General features: G+C 41.1%; 1 protein-coding gene across 1 annotated transcript in view; it reads right to left on the reverse strand.

Moving 5' to 3' along the window:
* The window catches only part of PARD3B (par-3 family cell polarity regulator beta), a 430,355-nt gene that overhangs the window by 68,597 nt on the left and 343,793 nt on the right, over window positions 1-17,965 (reverse strand). The window contains exon 20 of the mRNA XM_010565338.1: window positions 10,454-10,750. Within this exon, the coding sequence (XP_010563640.1) occupies window positions 10,454-10,750 (297 nt within the window). The remainder of the gene's footprint in view (window positions 1-10,453; window positions 10,751-17,965) is intronic.

Genomic DNA, 17,965 nt, shown 5'->3' on the forward strand with positions numbered 1-17,965 from the left:
TAAGTGAATGAAGAAATTAAACCACAAATATGGGTCAAAGACTGAATGATAAGATGTTGTTTGAAATGTTAAAACATTAGTTGGACCTTTCTCATTTCTCCTTACTGCTTCCAAGCCACTGGAGGGAAGGGACTAACAACCTCTCAGAGTACAGATTCAACAGAGGACTGTGACACTGCAAACTGTCACACTGACCTACTGGTACACAAGTAGGAAACTGGAGAGAAGCAAGAAGGGGAAAAATAAATTAAGAGGACATCTATTGCTCTACAAGTATATTTATTTCATTTTTAGCACTATCTAGAGGTCTCACTCATTCCTCTTGCACCTTTTTTATTGTGAGTTGTTTTTTGTTTTTCTCTGCTTCAGCTTGATGGAATGAAAAAATGAAGGCAGCTTCCTGTTTTGCAGGCAATTGAGGAGTATAAAATCTTTCATGCAATCACTCTCCACCACTTTCTGAAAATGGCCTCCAGACATCAAGGACAAGTTAGTGATAAAAAAAGATAACCAGTGTGGTTATCTGAAGCAACATCATTTTCTCACGTCCCTCTGTCCTAACAAAAGACCTTACTTTCTCTCAGATGCAGGCCACAATGTAGTTTAAGACAAGTTATTTATTTCATTTTCTACGACAGTCTAACATCACTCTCCACAAAAGAGTCACAATTCTCTTAGACCATCCCAAGATCAATACCGATACCTTGATCAATGTCAACACATGCTCTGCTGCTGCATGGCCTGCCAGAGAAACTGCTCCTTAGCCACAGTACACCATATGGGTGCCAGGTCTCCTTGCGGCAATGTAAGGACAGTCACAGAGGTTCAGAATATATACCAACTTAACTACATCAGAAGACCTGAGCTGATGAAACAATAAACTATTTCTTGGCTTACTATGACCCCTTAGATTACTGTCTGTGCCAGTGGAGTTGTGATCATGGATTGAAAACCAGCACGTTTTAGTTTGTCATTGACTGTATGCTATGCACAGCTGTCAGACAATAATCACAATTATTCTTTCTTTATTCAGCATCCTGTTGCCTATTAAGCCATTTCCATCACATCTCATCAGTCCTCCCAATATTTTTGCTAGCACAATATTGAGTGATTTTCAGCTTTTCAAACAACATCAATTCTTACAGTTTTCTGCTAACTGAAAGATCTGGTTCGTGCTTCTGCCTATACCTGCTGTCAGCAATGCTGCTCACTAAGTGCTTGGGTAACCTTTCACCGCTGGCATCTTGACACAAGCAGGGAGCAAAGTCCTGGACTCTTTTTAGGAGTAGTCCTTTTATCCTGCTATTAGATGCCTGAACCCTCCAAGAGAAGGTTCCCATTGACTCATTCTGAGGTCAGATCTGTGGCCGTGTTACATCTTTTATATCTTATGTTGAGAGCTAAGTCACTCAGTGGAACAGAATAATTAAGATTAGCAGAAAAATCTTAAAGATCTGGCAGTGTAAACACCAGGTAAACTGGGACTGCAGAAAAACCAGTGTATGGCAAGAATTCCCTACATCTTATGGATGCGTAGAGATGACAAGTTTCTACTGTAAGGTTTCCACTACACAGTTAAGCTGTATGAGTACCATACAAATCTAAGCACTTTGCCTGGACATGAGCAGTCATGCTGAAAAACCCTACCAGAGTTACTGCATTGTTCCTGGTGGCAGCATAACCTGGCAATGCTATAGGTCTGAGGGGTGCCCCATGGGCCCCTGTGCTGCAGTCATCTCAACCAGTGTAAGAGTTTTTCCTGGTGAGCTGGGAAAATCAATGGAGTGCTTATTTTGAGAAGGTATGAGAAATTGTGGGATGCTGCCTGAAGACTCTCAGGACTCAGTTATGCTCCTCACTGCTTAATGAGGAGGAGGGCTGGGGATTGCTCTACCTGTAGCTCAGAAGAACCTGTCAGCACAGGTCCCACTGACCATGGATAACTTCACACAGAAGTGGAGACATCGAAAACATTTCTCATGGTTCCAGTCAGTCTACGTCCATTTTCCCTGCCACATCTAAGAGTTACTTCTCCATCCTTACTAGACAGATATCACTGCTCTCTTAACTGGAGCTACTCAGCATTCTGAAGCAGTCCAGAGATAGCCCTTCTTCCCCCTCCTCCAAACTTAACTCTTTGTCCATTACTTTAAGATTTCTGGGAAACGGTTCTTTGTCTCCCACTAACTTTGACTATTTTTCAAAAATAGTTTGGCCAGAAGCCACTAATTTATCTCAACAAAGTGAAAAGTCAGGACAGAGCTTGCTGTGAGCTCATGTCATCACCCGGAGTCTGAACATACAGACTCTCCTACACATGAGCTGGTCTGTGCTCCTCATGTGCAACCTCTTCCACCTCCAAAAAAAGACAGACTCATAGTATGCACAGACTTAAAAGTCCAGCACAACAAAATCCCATACCCTCATCTACTGGTCAGTTTTACTAAACCAAGATTATCGCTACAATGGAAGAAAGAATCCCTTTCTTCCATTTAACCAGTAGCAGCTAGGAAAAAACTTCGGAGAAGATTTTTTGAAAGTCAGTTTTCGATAAAGCATGAGCTCCCTGAGGTCAGCAATGTAGACTCATCTTACACTGGGCTACACAGCAAAGCTTGCACAAGGCCAAGGCACCAGGGCTTTCTCTGGAACTACTTGCATATCCAGAAGCTAGGAGATCGTAAGGCAAAATGACTGTGTCAAGAAGCTGGGGGAAAACCAGCAGATAGTTAACAAAAAGATTGGAAACTGGGCTGAGAGAAAGAGAAAACAAAAGAAAAACAAACAGTTTCTTGGCAAAGGACTTGCTGGAAGGACAAGCCTCACAACTGTGAGCAGCATAATGACCTTCTGCTTGTTGTTTCTCTTCAGTCAGGAAAATGGGACTAGGTTAACATTCATCATTTAACCAGAATTGCAGTACAGAATAAACCTGACTGAAAACACACCTTTTTTTTTTTTTTTCTTTTTTTTTTTCCCCTTAGCTAGACCAACTCTGCAAGGCTAGTGATGGGGCCAAAGAGACTCATTCTGACAGAAGACAACCTGAAGCAATGAAAAGCTGGGCATTTTGAAAACCCTAAAGCATACGAAGTAGAACAGACTACTGGAGAATAGTGGGAAAATAGAATCACATCAGATTTAACCATGTCCCTTATACTTTAATTAAAATAAGATCTAGCAATTTTATTTAAGGTTAGCAAACTCTCAGAGGAAATGCATTTCTCTGTACTACTACCAGACAACTATTAATTAGGAAGAAGAAAACACAGTACACAATGCTACATCCATCCATCCATACTGCTTATCCAGTAAGGTAGCCTTCCTTGTTCAAGGAAAATATCCTAGTTACATTGCTTGCCTGCCAAATGGAAATACCACATGCTATTAGGGTTTGCACTTTAAGTATGGAAGTGACTGGCCTATAAACAAGATTTTAACAGCTTCTCTTTTGAACAACTTTGACTGTTTAAATTAATCTTCAGCCATTAACCATTCATTTAAAATGCCACTTACGAAATCTTAATTTTGCACATTATCAGCTGGTTCACAAATAGCTATCTATGAGCAGAAGTGTAATGATCTTCCTCTCTCTTTCTTGGAGCTTACCAGCCTTACAGTCAATTCTAGCTTCTTAATTAACCACACACACATATTAGCATTTAAAATTAAATGGTGTTTTATTAAAAAAATATTGTGCAGAGAAAAGTTAATACATACACACATTATTCTGCTACTGATTAAAGGAGCAAGTATGAGCTTTTGGTCAAACAACATCCTGCATAAGACAGAATTTAGCATCTCTTGCTCACACTAGGAAATACGCTATGGCAGGAACACATGCAAGGCCATATGATTTCATTCCAGCTGCATGGACGATCTCATTTTGTCTTTATTTGTACATTTAAGAGGCTGACAACACCATCTGCATTTCACTCTGTATCCTCTGGTATGGTCTCATCTTCCAGTAACAGACCTGCTCTTTCTCCAGGGACCTATCTTTTGCATTTGCATCCAAACGACTGAAAGAATGGGACACTACCAGTAAATAGGCAGAATGAACGTAAAATAATTCCATGCAATAATATATCACATAAGAAAAGACAGGGCTGGAGGGGAAAAAAAAACCCCAAACCTGAATGCTTAACACAGCTGCCAAAACTCAGGCTCACGAGCATCTGCAGCAGGACAGTCACAGGGGAGTTGTGGGAGTGCAGTATATAAAATTTTACACATCTGTCAATAAGTGAGGTGATCCAAATGCAAACCCTAGCAGGCAGGATGCACACAGGCAGATTTGTGGCTATTCCTGACAGAATTTATTTCTGCTGAAGAATGCATGGCCTCGAACAAGTATGCACATATTACATGGCAGCAGCAGCTCTGCTCTGGTTAGTTTGACAACTTCCTTCTGTTTAGACACGCTCTAAAACGCTCAGGGTCACCCGAGTTCCATGAAATCTGGGGGTTTCCATGAGAAGTGAATGTTAGGGCTAGGGTCCCAAAGTTGGAAGGATCTGGGTGAGGGGTTCCTGGGAACTAGCATTTTGAAGTCTATCTGTAAAGTAGTTTTTCTTGAATGCTACCGGCAGTTTTGGTTTTTTTTTTTCCGTATAGGTGGGAAACAAAACCAGGGCTCATTTAAATGTGTGCCAGGAGGTCCAGTTACTCAACATTTTCCCTAGTTAGCACAGTGAGTATGCAGCCCCCATTTGTCCTTGCTGAGGAAGAAAACTGCAAATAGTATCAGGAGCAAAAAACACAATACAAGCATAACTCCAATGGCACAACCTACACTCCTGTGCAACTGGTGGCCAAAGGCATTTCCGGACTGCCTGCTTCCATGAGCAGGATGGCTCTACTGAAAGCCCTCAGGAACCACTGAACCGCTGCTGTACTTACCAAAGCCAGTTTGAATTTAACTGTTGTCAGAAATCTATCAGCCATGAAGGACAGTAAATTGCCAAACATTAAATTTCTGGTTTCAACATTATGGGGAACGGTGACCGGATCACAGCCAAAGGTTCAGAAGGCCCTGTGGTATGTTTCAGAAAGAATAAATTCCAGAGGAGTCAGAGGAGAGTCTCATGGGATGTAGGGTAGTATACGACAGGTGTCGTGGTTTAACCCCAGCCAGCAACTAAGCACCACGCAGCCGCTCACTCACTGCCCCCCCATCCAGTGGGATGGGGGAGAAAATCAGGAAAAGAAGTAAAACTCCTGGGATACACCGTTGGCCAGTTTGGGTCAGGTGCCCTGGCTGGGCATGAGAAGCTGAAAAATCCTTGACTCTAGTCTAAACACTGCTGAGCAACAACTGAAAACATCAGTGTTATCAACATTCTTCACATACTGAACTCAAAACATAGCACTGTACCAGCTACTAGGAAGACAGTTAACTACATCCCAGCTGAAACCAGGACAACAGGGAAACAGCGTAGATGATTTTAGGACACCAAGCAGAAGAGGCTATATGGTAAACAAGAGTACACGCCTTGCTTCTACTTGTCACACTTTGTAAATTAAAATATTCCAATGCATGACCATAATTCTCTTTCCACTGTAACACAAGGTACAGTGGCAAAAGGTACGTAGATATTACACAGTCTCATTCAATTTCTACCTTGCCTTCATGATATCCATCTTAAAGAATAACCATTCCTGAGTAAAAGACCATCCACTTTTACAGCAGTGGATTGCTTTTCTGCTAGTCAGTGATAAAAAGTGTTGTAAATGGACGCACAATGAGCAATGCCCACAGTACTTTGAACTGAGAACAAAAAAATTCAGTTTCTGGCTTACAGGGGCTAAGTAACATATCTGGGCAACCCTAATTTGCCCTTTTTGAACAAAGCCTTTTCTGTGCAGCTCTGGATTCCTACGGCCTTGGACTGAGCAGGATCGGAATGACATACGTCTGCCCCAAAGACAAGCATTTAGCCTGCTTTTTAGTAAAAAATGCTCCCTTTGCTAAATTTCAAAACTCCAGACTCTTTTTACTCTCCTCTCAGGCTTACACATAGTTTATATTTGCCACTTGGTTTCTCAGGACACGGGTAGCAATTTTTTCCTTTGATCCTTTCCAGGGAGAGGCAGATGGCTCAATGTCTTGTGTCTCTCTCTCTCATTACTCTGGCCAGCTCTGAGGGTGGGACGTGAGGGACAGACTTAGGGTTGCGCAGAGGTATGGGTTTCATTTACCCATTTTCAATTTTGTATGCTGCTAGATTGAACGCTCTGGAAGAGTGCAAGTTTCCATAAGTAAAGTTTCACCCTGAAATAAGGAAGATCCATTTTTCAATTAATTAATTAACGTTGTAGAGTAGAAGATCTTGCACAGTGGGACCCAACATAGCATCTCCAAAAATGGAAAGCTGGATCAGACTGGGGCTTTGGACTCTACTCCTGTGTAATAAAACAATGCTGGGGTTTTTATTAGTATTTTTTAAAATCTGCAACAAGATACTGCTCTGAATCTATTCTCACTAAACAAAGGAAAACTGTATGTGTTTTTGTCAGACCAGCACTTTGAAATTCCCCAAGATAAGACACATAAATAAATGAAGAATTATACTTGGCAATGAGTTTGGCATCAGACTTTAAATGTTTCATAGTTCTGGGCTGAGGAAATAAGTTGAACAAAGTCTCTAGAACCTTTCCGGAGACGTACTTGGGGCGTTTGGACATACTTGACAGCACCATGTTCAAGGGAGGAAAAGAAGAGGAAATTGCTTATTCGAAACGTGAGAAAGGGTTGCACCATGTGACATGCCTGACATTTAAGTGATAGTAGCGTTGTGCATATGCTCTTTTGGCTTTGGTCTGACACCTAGGCTCTGCCATGGTGCAACTTAGCACTGTCATGGTACAGCCTTGATGACAAAACTCAGAGAGATGTGACTTACAACTCATTTCAGGAACATATGGGCCACAGATCACCCAGCCCCTGCCGCAGGCGGGGAAACGTACAGCATCTCAGGCAAAGACCCTGCAAAGTTCCCCAGCTGCACGAGGTAGCTGTGCAGGCTGCAGCATCCTTTGGGATGCCATTTGCATTACAGAAAATTGTGGCTAATTAGAAATAAACAGGAAAATGCTTGATTTACAGAGAAATGTGTGATTCTGCCAGCTAATTTTTTTTTTCACACTCTCTAACTTAACATTCACAGAATACACTGATCATGCTAATGCTTTCACTATATTCATTAATAAGGACAATTTACATTTATATAGCACCTCTCTTAGTTAAGAATTCCAAAGCTTTCAGCAAAATATACACAAAAAATTACTTCTATTTCACTGAATATAGTCATCGTCGGAATGAAAATCAACAATTGTGAAGCAGTGCAGAAGAACGTTACACAACAGTTGCAAGTAAGACACAAAGCAAACCCCCCAAAAACCCAAAGCAAAAAACCCCTGAGATGCCAGATGCAAGTGTAGGTAAGGGGGACGTTCGTATGCAAGCAGCAGCGTGAAGCAGCTCTGTGTGTGCCCTGAGGAGCAGTGCTTGGAGGCAGCAAACATACTTCATAATGATTAAAGCAACAGACTTCATACATGTGCAGCCTATTGCGTTCTTGCATACTGAGGGAGATTCTCAGTTTAAACTGCGAATCTACTGAGAAGAGCGAACCAGGAACCCTTATTCTGATGACCAGAAAAGGGAAAGTATATGCAAATTGTGACCAGCACTTATCTGACCACTAAGCTTCTTACTTTACAAATGGTCTCCAAATTTTAAAAGGCATTAATTATGTTAACACAGTCTTCTGCAAAAACAAAATAAAAATGAACTTCTTGTTGCAAGTGATGAATTTTAATTCTCTGTCATAATGACACATAACTGGAATTCCCAGACAAAAATGAAATAATCTATTCTCTCTGTGTTCAAATCCCCCTTCTACCCCAAACCCCATTTACTTTAGTCACTGATCAAATCTCCACACACTGTATTACAAGTTGAGAGTCAGAGGTGGGAGAAAAAGCCATTCATCTAAAGTAAAATTAATAGCAAAACTTTGAGAGAGAGCATGCATGCGTTAGCAAGACCAAAGCATGAGCTATTACATGACAAATGTGTTGATAAATGCTAAGCCCTGCACACACAAAATAACTTTGGTTTGGCTAATAAGCATCCATTATAGCCCTTTCCCATTATTTTGAGGCAGACAAGGTAGTTTTCATACTTGACCCTTGAAAGCAGATTTGTTTTTGTAATTAACATGTTATCCAGGGATTTTTCTTTCCACTTCTCTTTCTCCTTTCAATACTCTCCCTCTAGCATGGAAAGATTTCCTTGCCTGAAGTTGCCACTATATTCAACAACTGCTGGCTGAGACCTCACGACCCACTGCATAAATTCACATACAATTATTCACGTTTGGCACATTTCTGCTGGTGAATAACAACCACCTTTTTGTCTCTGAGACAAAGGAAAGAAAGATTTAAAAAAAGAACAAAGGCAGCCTAATAAGAATCGCACATTTCCTATTTTTTCCTAATCTGGTTAAACAGCCTCTACAAGTCAGACAAATTCAACAAAGCAAACTTGTTGTGGACTGTTTGTCTTTCAGTACAGAATCAACGCAGATGGAACAGCCTCTCAGCATGACTTCTGATCACGGCCTTAGATATGAGATAACTTTTCTTGCCTGTTAGATGTTTTCATTTTAGTTTTTCACTAAGTTATCATGCTATCATGCAATTACAGCTAAATCCACACTAAAATCCAGGATTCCAACACCAAATCCAAACCTGGTTGGGACTTCAATCTTGTCCACATAGCAAGTCAAGAGTTCATTCAGTGTAGTTACAACCACAATACAAACAATCAAATAAAAAAGGCCAGAGGGAAAGACTTGAGCATTTCTTTTTGCTGCACGGAAAAAAAATGTATAGACCACACTTCAAAACTGATCACATTTTTAAAATGTAAAGCTATGAAGTCCTGTTAAAACTGAAATTATGAAGCAACCTTAATGACAATGTCTTACTCCAATTGAGTTACATCTGTATATATTTATATTTGAAAAATACACATGAACCTGAATTTCAACTCTCTCCCACTGGGAATTCTCAGATCTTGGTTTACTGAGTTAGTATGAACTCAGTTTCTGATCCCTTCGCTATATACAAATGTTTGTGTGACTTCAGTGACAATCGCCTCAAGACTTTTCTGGTAAAGCAAAATCTGCTACATGGCAAAAAGCTGCGATCACTACCTCTTATTTTACCCTTACGCAGTAAGGGAAGGGTTAATAATATGGCAGAAAAAAATTAGCAATGTCATTATGTTTGGAAAGATCTCTACCATACTGTATTTAGGTGAAAAAGAGAGATACTTGGCCCATTCCCAGCTAGAAACTTCTGATTTATGTCAGAAGTGTTTTATTACTATTTATAACAATGACTCAGTAGATGTTTTTAAAGCACTATGATGCCACAAACTGAAAATACTCCTACTTCTGTGCTCGCATATTTCTCCAAAATTAACAAGTGTGGTATCACATAGCACAGATTGAGGCTATCGGGAGACACTACAGGTTGTAGTATGAACTCAAAGCATGAACAATTCCTCAAGCCCCCCATGCCTTACTCTGTCAGCTCTTCTTTTCACATAGACTTGTAGATCTTGCCTACACACTCATATGTTGGTCTGAAAAACCCAACATCAATATATTAACACCATGATAGTAATGAAGTCTTACATTCTTTTAGCCCCAAATTCCAGAAGCAACTAGTTTTAAAATCATCATAATGATGGGTACATCATCAACTCAAAGGAATTTCTCTTTTCTTTTTAACCCAGTGAAAAACTTGACCATCTTTCTTTAATGCTATCAACCTGGAAGCTTGACAGTAAGGATTAAAAATTGCTCTTTCCTTCCCACTTGGTTATTGGAAAGGCTGTGAAAGGCAATCAGTCTTGTGAAGCCACACTTCACAGTCTGCATAAAAATGCCATGATTCCCAGTCCTCTCCCCAACCTAATTGAAAGTGTGTAATATTACACAGCTGGGGAAAACTAAACCATAAACATATGCAATACATCATGCTATCATACAAAACCTGTTACTAATAGGCACTTGATGATCAGCAGGATCGAAAGGGATCTGAAAACAGAGATTATTTTTGCTGCAGGGTAAGAACTTTTCCCGATTGAAAGAGGAAGAAACACCCTTCTCAGCAGTGCAAGAATTGGACTGGAGTCAATTCATCCATTTTGTTTGTGAAATATGGACTTTTCCTTAATGATTTCTGTTTGACTGCTGCCTTGCTCAGATGCTTTGGGGGTACTGCTGCAGCAAATCATGGTTTTGGTTAAGAGGAAATCCATGGCTTTCCAGTCAGTAAATACAGGGGTCTGGGGCATCTTAACAGTCCCCCGCCCAGCCCCAGGCTCCCTCCTCACCAAGCTATCATTGTTTGTAATTCTAGGTGGCAATATTACCTGTCACCAGGAGTCTGTGGGTAGTGCTGCTTATTTATTTTTGCATACAGTCCTTCCAAGTGCTCCCTCTCCATTGGTGCTGAAGGAGAATCACGTGGGTATACAAAGGTTTCTGCTACTGCTGGTGATGATGGCCTGTAGATGCTTGCTGCTGGATAAGCTTCTCGGAAGTGGTTTACTCTGGCATAATTTGGATCCACCTCATCATCGTCAATGTCAGGTCCTCCAGGACCAGTAGAATAATCACTCAGGCCTCTCAGTTGCTTTTGCCGTAACTCCTGATGCTTTGCACCAATCCTAACAACAAAAAAGAAAGAACAAATATACAGTTGGATCTGCTTCAACAGCAACCACAGATGCTGATTCATCACACAAATTTGGAGCACCAACCACAAACCCAACTGTTTAGAACTTCCAGTACACTGTGAAACCAGTGCCAGATAAAACAAAAAGGTACATGCAGCAATTTTGTTCTTTATCTCTGGCGATCACCTTTGTAACCAAGTTGCTCATCCTTCTGATGAAAAAAGTTAATGCTGAATATAGTGTGGCTTTTCACAACTGTGTATGCACGTGTGCGTACACGTGAACACATACAGTTTTAATTCTACACCTATCCTCCACTTTGCAGTTAATGTACCTAACCCAATCCTGAAACTTTTAATCTAAATTAGCCAGTAAAATTGTTACTGCCCCTTGGCCACTTGACCCACCTAGATTCTCCTAAATACATTAACTTGTGAAAAGTGGATTAAATGTGAACGTAAATGGAGAGATGGCACAGTTGTCTCAAATCAGAGGACCACAGTTAATTTGCTGAAGATTTAATTTTTTTTAAATTTTATTTTGGCTACATAAATGTGGAAATCATGCCTTATTATATAGGGGATAGGGACAAAGTAAAACAGCAAAGAAATTAATAGAAACCTGACAGAGATGAATTGGTACATATAAGTGAATTAAAGACTATTACTGGCAGTACTCCACTGTGATAAAGCCTTAAGTGGTATTACAAAATGCTGCTGCTAATCAGGGCCATTGTGTAATCTCTTTGGAATAGCAGAACATATTCAGGTAAATTTCAAACTCAGCTGATATTCAATGATTCAACATTCATGCTGGAGAAAAAAAACCTATAGCAAGGCTCTGTGAGCATGCAACTTCTGTTAACTGCTCAGCTACTCTTCAGCACAGGGTAATTAAATGCAGCAAAATGGATCTGGTAGAATGCTGACCACAATAAATAGCATTTACAGAAAATAACGGAGCATGGAGAAAGAAACAAAGGATGGAAGACAGAGATGCAGTGCCTGACAGAAGTAGTCAACATTTGCTGTTGACTGTATCTGAACTCCAGCAGCAGCGCAGAAAGAACAGTGCAATTTGTACCATAGGAGACAAAGTAAAAAGGGTCTAGCAGACTTTGTTATCCCAGTAAAGCATAATGGCCTCAGGACTCTGCATAGTGAAAAATGAAGATGTTCTGAAGAAAGTCTTTAAAAAGCATGGAGAAAATGGTTTCCTAAAGAAATAGATGAGCACATTGGGAGCTTCCAGTCGGACAGACAGGAGCTATTAAGTGCAGAAGGGGATTCATACCGTTTATTTTGTTTCTTTAGAATTGTATCATCAAAATAAATGCTAATACTTTTCAAATAATTTGTAGCTCAAAAGGCTTACGAATAATTCTAGTGAGAACAACATGCCTTTCTACACACATACTTGAGTACATCAGTGTGTATCACGCATGCTTTCCAGTTACACCTCTCCATTAACTGTGCTAGGACACATCTAGAGGTGATGTTAGTTTTTAACACTTAAAATGTAGTCGTACTTTACAGCGGGATGAGCTTGCATATGATATACTCCTTGACAGCTGGGGGGTGCCCACTATCCACTCTGCCTTCCCTCAGTGAAGCAGATGACCTTTCTCTTCTCTAGTACTGCGTGCCCCACCTCCAGTACTGTGTGTGGTTTTGGGTGCCTCAATACAAGAAGGACATCAAACTATTAGAGTGTGCCCAGAGGAGGGCGACCAAGACGGTGAAAGGCCTCAAGGGCAAGACTTAGGAGGAGCAGCTGAGGTCACTTCAGCTTGGAGAAGAGAAGGCTGAGGGGTGACCTCCTTGCAGTCTACAACTTCCCCAAGGGGGTCAGCAGAGGGAGAGGTGCTGATCTCCTCTCTCTCTGGTGACCAGCCATAGGACACAAGGAAATGGTATGAAGCTGCGTCAGAGGAAGTTCAGATTGGACATCAGGAAAAGGTTCTTCACTGAGAGGGTGGTCGGTCACTCGAACAGGCTCCCAGGGAAGTGTTCATGGCACCAAGCCTGTCAGAGTTCAAGGAGCGTCTGGACAATGCTCTTAGTCATACGGTTTAGTTTTAGGTAGTCCTGCAACGAGCAGGGAGTTGGACTCTATGATCCTTATGGGTCCCTTCCAACTTGAGATATTCTATGATTCCATGAAATATTTGACTATAAAGACCATGTGAGAGAATATCTTCCTAACACACCATTTCTACTTTTCCTCAAGTTCCTGATCCCAGCCCAGTAAGTTAATTTTCTTTAATTTTTCTTAAGATATTATTAAAAATACTCACAAAACCTTAATGTAATTTACTACAGTAGTTCTTAGACATGAAAGGGTGATAAGAAGAAATAAGCTACAATCTGTCTACATCCTTAACACCTCTCAGGTTTCCACACTGAGGCTTCCTAAGAATTGCTCCTTTTTTCTTCCCGGTGCTTCTCTTCCCCACACAATCACCTCCTCCTCGCGTAACTCTTTTGCTTCAGGTTTTCATGCCACACACACGCCCTATTTTGAACTGAAATGGTGGCCCAGGTCAGGAAAGGCACTATCCTCAGGTGCAACCTCACCCAGAGTAATGCAGTGTCTTGAAGAAGTCGCAGACTTCAAAATGAGCCTTTGATTCTGCACAATTCTGACTATCCACAAGGGAGATTTTATTGGAGAATCTTATGGAGGGCACAGCCTGGTGTCAATATGTGATAAGTTAGTAAGGCACATATTCTCTCATTTTACTGCTGATTGCACTTAGCTAGCTGATGGCTTCTTGGGACAGTGAGAGTTTAATGGCATTTGCAGAACAATGGGACATACAACTTATTCTTTGTAAAACTAATGGTGACACTGGTATAGACCTTGGCAAAAGTCATGCTTTTATTCATAAAGCAATGGACAGTGGCCTGGGGAGAAAGTCAACACTGAGGAGCTGTATAGGAAAACAGAAACTAAAAAGCAGTGGTCAGCTTGCATTTCTGTCTAAACCACAAACCATTGCTAACAAATGAGTAATCATTAGAGAGCAGCTGAAAGCGTGCAAAGCCTTTCCAAGGGTTTGTGAATAAAGATAAAGGAGAGATTATGCAGCAGGGAGTGGTGGAGGGAGCCAGTCTGCCCATGTCCGTGAGTGAAACACCACATTCATCATTCACATAAAGGAATTTGGGGCAAAGTTACCACTTGGTCCATTCACATAAAAAACCGTCTTTTCAGGTAGCTCATCATCTGAGAGCACTTGTACTACAAGGACAGGGGTGGATTTCCATTGCAAATAAGGCCTCAGACACCAGTGAAGCAGGGAGGGAAGTCTACATTGCTGTCTTCCATCTTTTATACATACAGGCACTTCAAGAGAAACCCTCTTGCAGAAGGATTAATATTTTACATGTCCCACATGGGATTATGTCAGAAATGTAAAAATGAGGGCGCTATCTTTGTTTTAAAAAAATCACACAAGTAACTGTTAGCTCTTGCACCCAATAACTGTCAGTTTGGTAGTAGTCCTTGCCTCCGATTATTCTTCTATGAAAATGCATAAAGCACTTTGAGATTATTGCTGTCTACCAGATTAACTCTGAAAAAGCACTGAATGTTCTTAAAAACCTGGGAGACTGTGGAGGGCTTCACCCTCAATTAGTGACCAAAAAAGCCTAAACACAGACTTCAGTGCTGGAATATATCATATGAGGTACAAGCTTCACGGCACACGCAGGTCCATGTGAGATGACACAAGCAGAAAAATGGGAGGACACCGCATTTCAAGGAATGATCTTATCACACATCAGTGCAGAAGACATGGCACACAGTCCTGAGAAGAGTCACAACAGTTTCTCAGAAAATGATGAGCCATAACGTTCTTTGGACCAATACATCACCTGTCCCCTAGGTATTTAAGACCTATTTGAAAGCAAGAGTAGTGCAGCACAGCAGCATCACATGAATCTTGCTTTCATGTCTGGCAGTGAGAGTAATTTGTCCTGCTATCAATACTGGTGTATTCTGCACAACAAAAGCCGGAATTAGGTCACCACAATTTTCTTTTGTTCCTGTGAATAAGCCTAGCTTCTTCAACTTCTCCTTCTGAATGCAATCTTCAATCGCTGCCACTATTGTAAGTCGAACCTACTCAGGAACAATTATTTCTGTTGTATATTATACAGACCAGTCAATATTAGGTTATGTGGAATTCTTCATGATCAATGTTTCATCTTTTCAATATGGCTATTATAATTGCATTAATATTTCTTGTTTCCTTTTTACTCTTCCACACAAAGCTATAAAATTTGCTCAGTGATCTCTTTTTCATTTCAATCCAAATGTTCACATTAGGGAAACAAACTATCAGATGGCTGTTTTTTCTTTCTTTCTATTTACCTGTCCTTCCATGCCTTCTCTTGTGTTTTTCACCTTTGAAGTTTCTTCACATTTTTGTGAAGTTTTAAATATCCTCACTGTATTTCAGCATCATGTTTTCACCCAGTTTTAAAGCAATCTTTTCTATAGCACATCCCAGTAGGTGCCCAGGAATTCTTTACTAAGGTACAAAAAAAGATGTGCTGTTCCTTCTATCACTCCTATAATGCTCTGCCAACCCTGCTAAGCAGGCTACTTCTGCTATATCCCACTCTAGTCATTCACCATTTCTGCACCTCCCTCTGTGTTTCTCCCTATCTGAAACAGCAATATCTTTACTCTCCATCACAAAGAAAAAAAAATATTCCAAATCAACACAACTATCATAGCAACCAGATTATTGAACAAACAATTACTACAAGAGACCCCCAAACTCGCAGCACAGGATGGGTCTGGTTAAACAACTGGTGCAAATTTGTGACAAAAGATAAAATGTCACTCAGCACCACAGTGCTGGCAGTGAAACCAGAGATGAGGAGAGGCACAGGTCACCATCTGAACAATTTAGTGTAGCACTAAAGTTTCTACAAACTTCCTGATGAGGGAAAGGGAAAAGAAAAACTCACACAGAATGAAGGGAAGTTAGATATATTTCCTTTTGGGTATCCCATATCAATCCTGCTTGCTCTCTTCCGCCACCTGAACACCATGCTCTCCAGTTAAATCGCTGCACGACAACTACATCAAATTCCCTTAGCTGTGTTTCTGTAAAAACACAACCTTTGCACACAAGCAGCCAGGGGACAGGCAAGAGAAGTGCCGTATCAAGCAATGCAGTTTTTTTTTTCCCGTGACCCATCTTTTTCTCAATAGTATCTAAACACATATCCTATCCTAATCTTTTTTGTTGCTTTCAAGACCCACTAGCTATCCCTAGAACACTTCTCTACAACAAATAATTTCAGAAAAAAAATAGTTTGATAAAATATATAACCTCGATAGAACTATAAGTAACATTTCCAAAACACGTGGCATCCTATTTATATAAGTCAAATTATAGACAGGATCCTATATACCTGATATACTTCTGGAAATGGGACATGGTATTTTTAAAACGCTTCTCTATGCCTCACATACTGTTCACTAGCACACCCCCAGAGCTGTAAATCTAGGAAACACTCTCATTTATCCTTCAAACAACCTTCCTATCTGACACATCCACACAAATCATATATGGTGATTTCTCATGTACTAACACATGAAAAGATGCATAAACCTAGAGCGCAGCAGCCATGAAAGGGTTAACAGCCCAAACAGCTCCTTCCAGCTGCAGCTCAGACACACCATTGAGTTACTGTGGCTTAACAAGTTATTGTGTTTCTGCTGAGCTACTGTCAATGACCACATATGTATTCCCTGCCTGTGACAAACACAATGTAAAACGTTTTAGCCTGACATCAGTGACAGAGATACTGACAGGCAAAAGCTGGCTTAAAAGACTGCAGCACGCAGAGAGTGAGGCAGCTGCAGGAAGGGATATGGACCACCTCAAGAAAACTCCAGAAGAGCTGAGCAGAAGTGACTTTTGGAGCAGACTCAGAAATGCTTTTGGGAACGGAATGAGAGGGTTAGGAAAAGCCGTAAAAGATACTCATCTCTTGGCCCATCAGGCAGAATCTGGGCGGGTGGTTGGGTTGTGAGTGGGGAACAAGAAAATACTGAAGCTTCCAAAACCAGTGCTCTAAGCCTCTGTGAAAACTAAAACGCAGGACTTGATGTTACCAGCACAGTAGCCCAGAGAAGGCCAGGGTCATTAAGAGCCGTGGAACCCAAAGACTGCCTTCAATGGGGAACAAACAGCAAGACACTGGATGCAGCCCAAGCTGCAGTTCTGGAGGCCCACCACTAGGCCTAGCTCAAAAGGAGCTTTGCACTGTGAGTCACAGTACAACAAACCATCACCTTGGAGCAGGACAAAACTCGAAGCAGCATGTCCCCCTGGCTCTGCCACCCCCAAGCAAGGGCCAGGGCACCTGCTGCCCAACAGGAGACATGAGAAGCAACTCAATGGCACCAACAGCTACCAGGTCTGGCCACAGTGCAAAAACTGCAGGTGGGAAGCTCAGCCCAGGAGAGACTGTGGGCTCTCTTACTCAGAGAACTGCAACGTTGCGCTTCACATCAGAACAATGTTAGATGGGGAAAACTGACCAAAATAGACCCACAACAAAAAAGCACAACCTTTCCTGAGGTGTTTGAACTTCTCCTCCCTTGCACTCCCCATGAGCTCCAGGTCATCCTGTTTCTTCTGACTTTCTAGGGAAAGTGCAAAAGCGATGCAACATTTTTTTATTTATCATGGAATGATCGTCTGCTTAGCACTGAGCAGAGCACAAAGAATGAGATGGTTTGAGCCCTGAGGTGCCTATCTAAGAAGTCAAACATGGGACAGAAAAGGCAGCTGCTGACCAATGACAGCATATTTCACAAAGGTACCTTGTTTTGTACTTCAGATGAATACAGCAACATTTCTTGTATGGTGGATTAAAAGCATAGACTTTGTGGAAGCGCAAACAGGTACATGAATGAGCAAGATGCTGGCTACGTCAATGAAAGATGTTCCCGGGGAGAAGTATGAATAACAAGCAAAGACAAAATGTGTAACAAAAACAGGGTCAGAGGTCTTTTAGGATAATTTCTATTCTGTTCACAGTAAGAGAAGCAGAATGAAAACAGGTAAGCGAGTGTGTGTACAATCAGTTCGACGTATACCTAAACTCCGAAAAAGGACCTGATCCTTTAAGTCTTTTGAGATCATTGAGATGCTAAACATTCATCCTCTCATTTAGT

Source organism: Haliaeetus leucocephalus, unplaced genomic scaffold, assembly GCF_000737465.1.
Source record: "Haliaeetus leucocephalus isolate CR32 unplaced genomic scaffold, Haliaeetus_leucocephalus-4.0 Scaffold1, whole genome shotgun sequence".
Taxonomy (NCBI): domain Eukaryota; kingdom Metazoa; phylum Chordata; class Aves; order Accipitriformes; family Accipitridae; genus Haliaeetus; species Haliaeetus leucocephalus.